The 10,712-nt window shown below is 38.0% G+C and overlaps 1 protein-coding gene across 1 annotated transcript in view; it reads left to right on the top strand.

Annotated features, from left to right (window-relative positions):
* MYO7B (myosin VIIB) overlaps positions 1-10,712 on the top strand; it is a 63,391-nt gene that overhangs the window by 8,602 nt on the left and 44,077 nt on the right. The window contains exons 10-14 of the mRNA XM_032225648.1: positions 81-200; positions 1,441-1,583; positions 3,772-3,982; positions 5,034-5,169; positions 8,608-8,771. Coding sequence (XP_032081539.1) covers positions 81-200; positions 1,441-1,583; positions 3,772-3,982; positions 5,034-5,169; positions 8,608-8,771 — 774 coding nt within the window. The remainder of the gene's footprint in view (positions 1-80; positions 201-1,440; positions 1,584-3,771; positions 3,983-5,033; positions 5,170-8,607; positions 8,772-10,712) is intronic.

Raw genomic sequence — 10,712 nt, 5'->3', positions numbered from 1 at the left:
ATTAGATATAGCTCTATTCTTCTTAGATAAATCTCTTGTGTCTATAAAAAAATCATCCAGTACAATATCAATTCCCACAGGTGGATTCTAAAGAACTCCACAAGAGCCTTACAAACCATTCCATCATCATCCGAGGGGAAAGTGTCTCTACGCCCCTAAGTGTGACTCAAGCAGCCGATGTGAGAAATGCCTTTGTCAAGGTAAATGAGACCAGCTCTGTTTTTCAATAATATTTCTCAGGGATATGTTTGTTTTTGATGCTTAAGACTAGAAAACCAAAATATTCTGCTACTGGAAGACATTCATATTAGTCAAGGATTCTTCCACTCAACCACTTCTCCTCAAATGATGTGTGAACACAAGGGAACAGTGCTGTTTTCATATTAACTTCCATGTGATGAAATGGATTATGGTCTGTAAAAGCTTGTTAATATCACCAATTAATAAATATTCAGGGATCTGCAAGACTTCTTAGTGTCATTATATATGTGACTCTTATACTTCTGTTTGATTTGTTTAAAAAATGTGCCTCAAATGCTCCTGCTTCAGAGCTATGTAGACCAAAAGAAAGATTCAATTGTCGCTGCTTAGCCATGGCTTCTGCCATTTTTTTGAAGTTAGTGGAACTATTTACTGATAAAATCTCATTCTGATTAATGTATCAGTCCTCTCCACCTCTGGGCAACTGTGGATGAGCTGCACAGAGTTACTTTGAGGTAAAGTGAATGGGTTATACATTTTATTAATACATAAATATGAATAAATATAAATAATAGTATTCAAACCCTTATCAAAGCTGAATTTCATCCTCCTCTGGCAATAAACCAATCTCTATTCTACTATATGCTGATGCTGCTGTAATATTGTAAATATTGTAGTTATATAGCATTCATGCTTCAGCATCATATTACCAACGTGAAATACTATAAATCAATCACATGAAAACCAAGATGTTTGTACTAATCAAGCAGAATGATATATTCACTAACCTCCATGTTTGGAAGATTAATAATTACCAAATTGAGTAATACCTCAATGACTCTCTCAGGAGATACAATGGACCTATCAAGAACATTTGTGTATTTGCTCAGACTTTAAAAATGGAGAGGGTAACACAAGTACTTTGGGAATGTCCTATTTGCTACTTTTGAATAGTAGAGTTAATTACATCTCTAATTACAAACTTTTTAGCCTGCTCATATGGCAATCATGTGCTACCTACTAAATGGCTGGTCATTAGAATTGTAGCCAAATTTTGTATCATCGCTATGACAGAAGTTTCTGTACCTGATTGGTTCTCCTGATTGATTACCCAGATGTATCTAGTGCAGGCATGAATAGGTTTTTATTGGATAGCTGTTTTTTTAAGCTCTGTGTGTTTAGTGTATGAATAATTTGTATATAAAACCTAACTTCTCTTTATTCCATTTCTAAACCTAGGGAATCTATGGATTCCTCTTCATCTGGATAGTGAATAAGATCAATGATGCAATTTGTGGTCCTTCTTCTCCAGATGAGAAAAAAATGTACAAATCCATTGGACTCCTGGATATATTTGGCTTTGAAAACTTTAACACTAACAGGTATAGTTCAGTTTTACTTCTTTTGAGAAATTTACAGAATTACCATTTCAGAACTAATTCTTAGTGCTATCAACCAAAACATATAGTTGGTGGCACTAAATAGATTCTTTGTTGTAAGAAAAAAATGAATGAAGCCACAAAGTGGGGAGCAGAGAAATTAATAAATAAGAGATGTCTAACAGAGTACATTTTTGTATTTTCCATAAAATTGCATGCATGAGGTAGAACTCTAGTGTATTTTCTTACCTTTATAAATTACCTTAGTTTCCAACTGAACCTTCAAACTGAATCAGCGGTGGGATTCACTTACCTTCCATATGGGTTTGCAAATGTGACCGTGTGCAGTGCTCACACATTACATCGGGGTGGGTGGGTGGTTGACCTTATCCTCTCATGATTGGATTGAGTCAGATAAGCTCTTTGGGCAACGCCCCCTGGTACCGGGACTTCCCCAGTTTTACTGACGAAGAGCTCTATCCGACTCGTTGCACTATTCACTTCAGACTCTTAATTCAGTTTTTAGCTTTTATTGTCTCCAACATCAAAATTTATATAACTACATAAACAATGAACATAACACTTAGTCATACAAACATAGTCAGGGAGGGACTGGATACTCCTCCCCCCACTATGAGAAGAGGCGTATCAGGTAAGTACCACTGCCCTTTCTCCATAGTGAGGGGGGAGGAGTATCCAGAATGGGATGTACCAAAGCCTGCACGTCCCTAGGGAGGGAGACCCCTGAGGCCCCGTGTCCCCCACTCAGGCCTGTTGAGGCGTGGGCCCCGCCCTGTGAACCGCCTGCAGCACCCTGCGGCTGAACGAGGCTTCTGCCAAGGCAAAGGAGTCCAACTTATAGTTCCTAACAAAGGGAGAGGGGGAAGCCCATGTGGCTGCCCTGCAGATTTCGGTCAGGGATGCTTGTGTGGCCCAGGCCGTGGATGTGGCTGCGCTCCACATGGAGTGGCCTGTGATATGATTTGGTGTCTGTAAACCCTGCGATTGGTACGCAGTGGCAATGCAGGTTCGCAACCATCTGCCAATAGTGGTGGAAGTTACCTTGTTATCCAGGGATCCCGGTTGGAAAGAGACAAACAGAGCTTTGGATTTCCTGTTTGGCCTGGTTCTCCTGAGGTTAATCCTCAGAGCCCTCCTTACGTCCAGAGTGTGCCACTTCTTCTCCAACAGGTGAGAAGGGTCTGGACAGAAGTTGGGCAAAATCCCGCAGCCGCTGCTATCGGTTCGCCCGAACCTGAGAGAACTGGCTAAATACCACCTCTGAACTGAATCCAATATTAATCTTAACATGCTGTAAGTCATAACCAGATTCTGATATTAGTTATTTTTCAATAAACAATCAGGACCTGTAGGTAATTAATTATATAAATCTCATTTCATATTGAAATTGGTGCCATTTTCTTCTAAACGCTTCCTTACTTGTCTGATACATGGCTTTACAACATTGCTAAATACAGTAACATTTTCTGTGAAAAAAATTAATAAAGCATATTGCCATTTGCCTGTGGGTTCTGACTTTTTGTACATCCTGTTCATTTCTATTGGACAATTGTGGTCATAAGTGAAGGATATCTGTATTCTGAAGTCAAGCAAAAGTTTCCTGATCTGGTCTACAAATCTCTGTAATAACCACTAGATAGGAGCAAATAAATACTGAATATTTTTTTCTTTCTGCTGCCTTCTAGCGCAATTTTTCTCAAACTTAGCAGCATGGCTGACTGGGGAATTCTGAGACTTGAAGTCCACATATCTTAAAATCACCAAGTTTGAGAAGCATTGATCTAAAGCCATCACCTATCTTCCATTCCAAAGCCTTTCGGTCTAGATCCTGTTAACCAATGGCAGCCAGCCAGAATTGATAGCCCAAGCATCTGTATTATATCAGATAGTGGAAGTCTGAATTATTGGCCATCAAAGCACTATAAGTACTCATTGATATATTCTATTGTCCAAGAGTCAAGTTTACAAATGGGGCAATTGTGAAATACACAATGTATATTTATTTATTATGGTTTAATCCATGCACTCTGAGTTGTTACTATGTATCATTGATATCATTACTTTTTTGATGGACCCTTGGCATTTAATATTTATATTTATTTATGTAGCTTTTTATTTCTTAAGGGCGGGGGACTTTGAAACATATTTTCAGTGAAAACTCTCCCTACAGTTTTGAGCAGTTTTGCATCAACTTTGCCAATGAACATCTCCAGCAATTCTTTGTACTCCATATCTTCAAACTGGAGCAGGAGGAATACTTAGCTGAGCAAATCTCCTGGAACCATATTGACTTCAAGGATAACTGTGCCGCCTTAGAAGTCATTGTACTCAAACCCATGAACATTGTTTCACTGATTGATGAGGAAAGCAGATTTCCCAAAGTAAGGATCATTTTCCTTAAGGCTTCTGTGGGAATGAAATTACTGATAGTTGGGTGTTGTAGCAAATTTTATTGAAAATACTGAGTATCTTGTAGACAGTTACATGTTTTTCGTTGTAGAGCATTGGTAGAATATAAATCAATTTCATTTCAAAACTGAAAAGAGAAGAAAAATTGTCACCCCGTCTTTCGTTTGTATTCTAGCTGGTGGCTTGTTGTCAACAAAGGAATATTTTTATTTTTATTTGACTAGTTTTAGCTTTATTTCTAGATTCTGTTCTTTCTTCCTACCTCTGTGTCATAAAAGAGTGACATATTTGCATTATACAGAAAGCCCTCAACATCACAATTGAGCCCAAAATTTCCATTGCTAAGCAACAGTTATTAAATGAGTTTTGCCCATTGCTAAGCAAGACAGTTATTAAGTGAATTTTGCTCCTATTTTACGACTTTTCTTACCATAGTTGTTAAACCATTGCAGTTGTTAATTTAGTTACAGTTATTAAGTGGATCTGGCTTGCCCATTAACTTTGCCTGTCAGAAGGTTGCAAAAGATGATCACAAGACCCCAAGACATTGCAACCGTCATAAATATATGCCAGTTGCCAAGCGTTAGAATTTTGATCATATGACCATGGGATGCTGCAACAGTTGTAAGTGTGAAAAACAGTCTTAAGTCACTTTTTTCAGTGCCATTATAATCACAAATGGTCACTAAATAAATTGTTGTAAACCAAGGACTAGCTGTAGTAAACTGGCAGGAAGTTGGAAGTCACTCCTGTCCCACTTTTTTTTGCCTGTCCATGGTCATTCTGTTTTACTGCTTAGGTAATGAGATATCTTTGAAAAGAAGATCCAGTGGACCATGGCTTGTCTAGTAATTAATAAAAGTGAAGATATTTTGTTTGAACCCACCATACCTCTTTATGGATCAGATTTGGCCCTGTAACTTTTATCACAAATCTGTTATTATTGTTGTTGCTCATTTTAGCATAGTAACATAAAAAGAGTGACTGCATTTTGCTTCAACTCAAGTTTTTGAATGTTTCCAGGGGACAGACACCACTATGCTAAACAAAATCAATTCACATCATAGCAGAAGCAAAATCTACATTCCTCCAAAGAATGTCCATGATACAATTTTTGCTATCAACCATTTTGCTGGAGTTGTTTATTACCAGTCAAAAGGTGAGTGTCAGTACTTTTCCATTGGTTAACAGATCCTTTTTTTGATTAATACCAAAAAGGAGATTACAGGTGGTCCTCAACCTACGATCCCAATTGAGTCCAAAATTAGCAATAGCAATAGCAATAGCAGTTAGACTTATATACCGTTTCATAGGGCTTTCAGCCCTCTCTAAGCGGTTTACAGAGTCAGCATATTGCATATTGCCCCCAACAACAATCCGGGTCCTCATTTTACCCACCTCGGAAGGATGGAAGGCTGAGTCAACCCTGAGCCGGTGAGATTTGAACAGCCGAACTGCAGAACTGTAGTCAGCTGAAATAGCCTGCAGTGCTGCATTTAACCACTGCGCCACCTCGGCTCTTCTTAAATTTATGTGAGGAATTTGTTAAGTGAGCTTTGCCCCATTTTGCAACTTTTCTTGCCACATTTGTTAAGTGCAGCACTGAAGTTGTTAAATTAGTAACATGGTTGTTAAGTGAATCTTGTTTCCCCATTGACTTTGCTTATCAGCAGATTGCAAAAGGTGATCACATGACCCCAGAACACTGCAACCATCATAAATGTGAGTCAGTTGTCAAGGATCCAAATGTAAATCATGTAACCATGGGATGCTATAGTGGTTATAAGTGTGAAAAATGGTCATCAGTCACTTTTTTCCGTGCTGTTGTAACTTTGAACGATCACTAAGTGAACTGTTGTAAGTGGAGGACTACCTGTATTTGACTATAAGTATTTATTGTTACTTAAGGCATTTTCTCACTAGTGATTTATAGCATCTTTGTAGATCTTCAGGCCGTTGTTAAACAGTTGTGAAGCATGGTGTGTATATTGTTGTTTTTATAATACAATAGCAGAGTTGGAAGGGACCTTGGAGGTCTTCTAGTCCAACTCCCTGCCTAGGCAGGAAACCCTATACCGTTCCAGACAAATGGCTATCCAACATCTTCTTAAAGACTTCCAGTGTTGGGGCATTCACAACTTCTGGAGGCAAGCTGTTCCACTGATTAATTGTTCCAACTGTCAGGAAATTTCTCCTCAGCTCTAAGTTGCTTCTCTCCTTGATTAGTTTCCACCCATTGCTTCTTGTTCTACCCTCAGGTGCCTTGGAGAATAGTTTGACTCCCTCTTCTTTGTGGCAACCCCTGAGATACTGGAACACTGCTATCATGTCTCCCCTAGTCCTTCTTTCTCTTAAACTAGACATACCCAGTTCCTGCAACCGTTCTTCATGTTTTAGTCTCCAGTCCCCTAATCATCTTTGTTGCTTTTCTCTGCACTCTTTCCAGAGTCTCCACATCTTTTCTACATCGTGGTGACCAAAACTGAATGCAGTATTCCAAGTGTGGCCTTACCAAGGCATTATAAATATATTTTTGTTAGATGTTTTAGCAAATTCAAGAAACTAGGGTGGTTTTTCACTAGCAACCTCTTTTTTTTGCCATGTCCTCATAACATTTTCTTTGTCTCACCAGCTCACATCAGAAAGAGCATAAAGAGCATAAACAACCCTTAGCTGTGCTGATTTTAAAATAGGCTTTTCCTCTTGCCCTGACGCTTTTCTTTTTGCAAATAGGCTCTGGTGTACTTCACTATTTGCTGTTGACAAGGGCAGGTTTCAGAATCTGCTTCTGAAATAGCTTCTGTTGGCCTCTTGAGGCTGCTGTGCTCTTGAGGCATTTCTGTTCCTTGCTGCTTGGTGTCTTCCAGAGCTGGTTTGGCTGGAGATGCAAACAAACCAGACACCTGGATGGAAAACAGACATCTGCCCATGTAGTGCATGACTGGCACTTTATGAAGCACTTGTCAGGTCACATGCTACTCCGTAACAACATGGGTTTATTGGTGTTTAAAGAGTGCCAGTTTCTGCATTGCACAGAAAATTGATTTAAACCAGAAAGGAGAGCTAAATTATGCTAGTTACATATTACTACTTCTGTTTTACAGGCGTTCAGCTTGAAGGGGCTTTGTATAGTATACTTTTCCCTGATTTTATTACTTATATTAATGAGATCCAAGAGTCTCATACAACTACAGTTTCTAAACCCTCTATTTGTACAACGTATCATAGTTACTTACATCTTCCTTAGTGTGGAGGAAAAGGAAGGGGCCATTCGGGCACTCTGCTTGGGTGTTGGCAGCATAGGATGCTGTGAAGGCTTCATGCCAGACACAACAGTAAATCTTGACTCTCCAGACATTTAGCTCCATATTTAGGAATTAGAAACTGTCTACGGCAGAAGCTGACAGACTTCACGTGACTAGATAAGTTTCCTTATTGCAGGTCAGAAAAAAGCCATATAGAGAATGAAAATCTGCTTTCAGCAGTACTTAAAAATCATGGTTTGCAATATGAACATGCTTGTGTCCATATATGTATATTTGTATATACAGTATATGCTCCAAGATTTAAAGACTTTCTGCAGTTCTTTTTATTCAGTGGAAATTTGACTGCTCTCTTTTTGGTCTTGATATTGGAAAGTATTTGATCAAAGTTTACATTATGGTTCAGTCCCATCTGAGAATTTGTCAGGTAACAAGTCTGTCATGAGTAGAGATATCTCAAAACAAGAATATTAAGAGTACTCTCTGCTATTTCATCCTGTACCCCTCCCTCCCCTGCTATTAGTAGGTGACAGGTAGCAAAACTCACTCTCCCATCTCATAAGGGAGAATGATTAGCGTTGTTCTTTTCATTGTCAGATACTTTGTAAGAGTGGAAACAAAACCAAGGGAAATCATCATTTTTTTAAAAAAACAATTGTCCATAACAAGTGAGGGCAAAATAATATTCAAAGTTTGTAATTGTGGCAAAATATGTGTTGGTGAAAATATAGGCAATACAACCTATATCATTATACTTTTTTGCTAGCTCATAACTAGCTGATAACTAGCGCTTCCAAACTGCCCATGAGAAAGAACCGTAAGAATTATTTCAATTATAAAATCAATTAGATCTCACCGATTAGGCCTCCTCCGAGTTCCATCTGCTGGTCAGTGCCGACTGGCGACCACGCGGAGGAGAGCCTTCTCGGTAGCAGCTCCGACCCTATAGAACAATCTCCCCGTGGAGATTCGGACCCTCACCACCCTCCAGACCTTCCGCACAGCCCTCAGAATCTGGCTATCCCGTCAGGCCTGGGACTAAGATTGTAACCCGCCCGAATGGTATGAATGTTGTGTTTTTTAATTATGTATTGTCTTATATGTTTAAAAGTTTGTCTTTCTCCCCCCTTCCCTTTTTCCCTGAGTCCCCCCAGGGAAAAGGGCGGCATATAAATAAACTCAAAACAAAAAACAAAAAAACAAAATAAAGGATTAGTTTAAATGGAGCGCTAGCTATTTGTGCAAGGAAAATGCTTAACCCAATAAAGTGAACATGAAAATGCAATTAACATCAAATGGAAAAAAACCATATGTATTGTGTTTCTTCCCCACAGGTTTCCTTGAGAAAAACCGTGATATGCTTAGCTCGGACATAATGCAACTTGTTCATTCATCCAAAAATAAATTTCTCAAAGAGATCTTCCAGGTCGACACAAGCATGGATGTTCTGCCTTTTGGCCGTGGGACCATTAAGCACCTTGGAAAGGATTCCTTGAAGGTTAGACTAATGAATGGACGTCACTTTCTACTCCCACTTTGATAGATTTATATCAAATTTAAGCCAGTTTGTGCTCAAGGCATAAGTTGAGGTCTCTGGTTCACAAGGCAAACCTTTCAGATGATGGGATGACAGACGCCAGGTGCTGAGCCTCCTAGACTCCAGCAATTGAAGTCAAGTGAGAAAAGGGAAAGAGGGAAAGAGAAGGATTATACAATCAGTTTTCCCATGCTCTAGTATGGCAAGGTATATTACAAGGTGACACTTGGCCACATAGGATGCTTGGGCTTGTCGTTCCCATTGTAGAAATGCAGATTTGTGCAATTTATCATGGCTATTCTGAAATTCTTTTCTGGCATTCTGTAGAAAGAAAGGAAGATGACTAGATCTATGACCAAAATGAAGGGAAAAACATGGGTTAACTGCAGAGTAAGAAGGAAGAATGAACAAAAGATGTATTCCAAATTCACATAAGGGGAGGGCATAAAGCACCATCAGATTTACAAGAGTCTGTTATTATAGCCAAAGTTAATAAAATTAGCTTTGGTTTTTGTGTGACTGAATGTAGATTTCTTTGTTTGGTTTTCATAGTAGAGTTCACACACTGTAAAATTATGTAATAGCACAATACATAATTATTACATAATAGCATTTTGTATCTCACAAAATTTAAGGAGAAATATAATACATATCCTTCTTTCTGCATATGCAAAATGATTTCACAGCATCTTCTCATGTATTTATCTTCTTTAAGATTTGGATTGTCATATAAGTCTTGCTGACAACGGAATAAATGAATACACTTTTCTCTTTTAATTTTTTCTGGTCTAACTTAATAATTTTTTCTAATACAACAACTAATTGTATCACTTACTCAAAATATATGAGTTACTGCTTGTTGAATACTACCTCAAAGTAAGTTAAAACTTGATTAAGTCCAGGACTCATTGTCTGTTTTTCTTGCAGTACTATCTTCTTATTTTCGGCTAACAAAGTGATGTCATCTGCATATCTCAATGTTTCAACTGCAATTTTAATTACTGCTGTGTGATCTCTTTCAATTCTGCCACAATATAATTAAATCAATATGGGGACAATATACATCCTTGTCTCACTCTATTCCCTTTTATGAATCACTCTGAGTATCCTAATTCAGTCCTTACAGTAGCTTTTTATAGTAAAGATTCCTCATGCTTCACAGTCCAGTATAGTTTCCCCAAAGACTTTGATGTAGGAAATGAAGAAAAGGAAAATGGATATATTCTCTTGATCTCTCCAATATCAGTCTAATTTTATATCAGAACGCATGTCCCTCTCCCTTTTCTGAAGCCCGCTTATTCATTTGCCATTTCTTTTTCTGAATATAGCTCTGTTCTTTATAACATCTTCAAACAAAGATATGCCTCTGTAATGTATATGTTCAGTGGTGGTTTGATACTTTGTGTGTCGTCTTGCATTTCCTATACTGAATACAATATAAACTTTATAAACCAAACTTTAGGCAATCTTGTCCCATATTTGTGGGCATAGTTAGAAATTTAATAGTCTCATCTGCTGCAGATTTAAACAATGTAGTTCTATTTTGTTTGTGCCTTGTGCTTTCCTCTTTGACAGTTCATCTATTGTCTTGCTATCTAGTGAAGTTATTTTCTGAACTTATCCTGTCTCTACAAATATTTCTGTTGTTCTATAATCACACCCATATGGAGTGTCAGCATAACGTTTCCACTTGTCTTTAATCTCTTTTGCCTCTTTCACATTTTTCCATAAATACCTGTTTGAATATTCTAATCTTAGGCGTAAATTACAGTGACCATATTTTCTTGGGGAAAAAACAAAGAACAAACCAAAAAAAGGGCAAATGTTAATAAGGATTTTAAAAATTAATTGTTCATATTTATAACTTTTTATTACAAAGGAAAGTACCATCTGGCTTTGAGG

The sequence above is a fragment of the Thamnophis elegans genome, chromosome 10, assembly GCF_009769535.1.
Source record: "Thamnophis elegans isolate rThaEle1 chromosome 10, rThaEle1.pri, whole genome shotgun sequence".
NCBI classification, from domain to species: Eukaryota; Metazoa; Chordata; class Lepidosauria; order Squamata; family Colubridae; genus Thamnophis; species Thamnophis elegans.
Note: the sequence above shows the minus strand (reverse complement) of the source record. Positions and strands in the feature narration are given on the sequence as shown.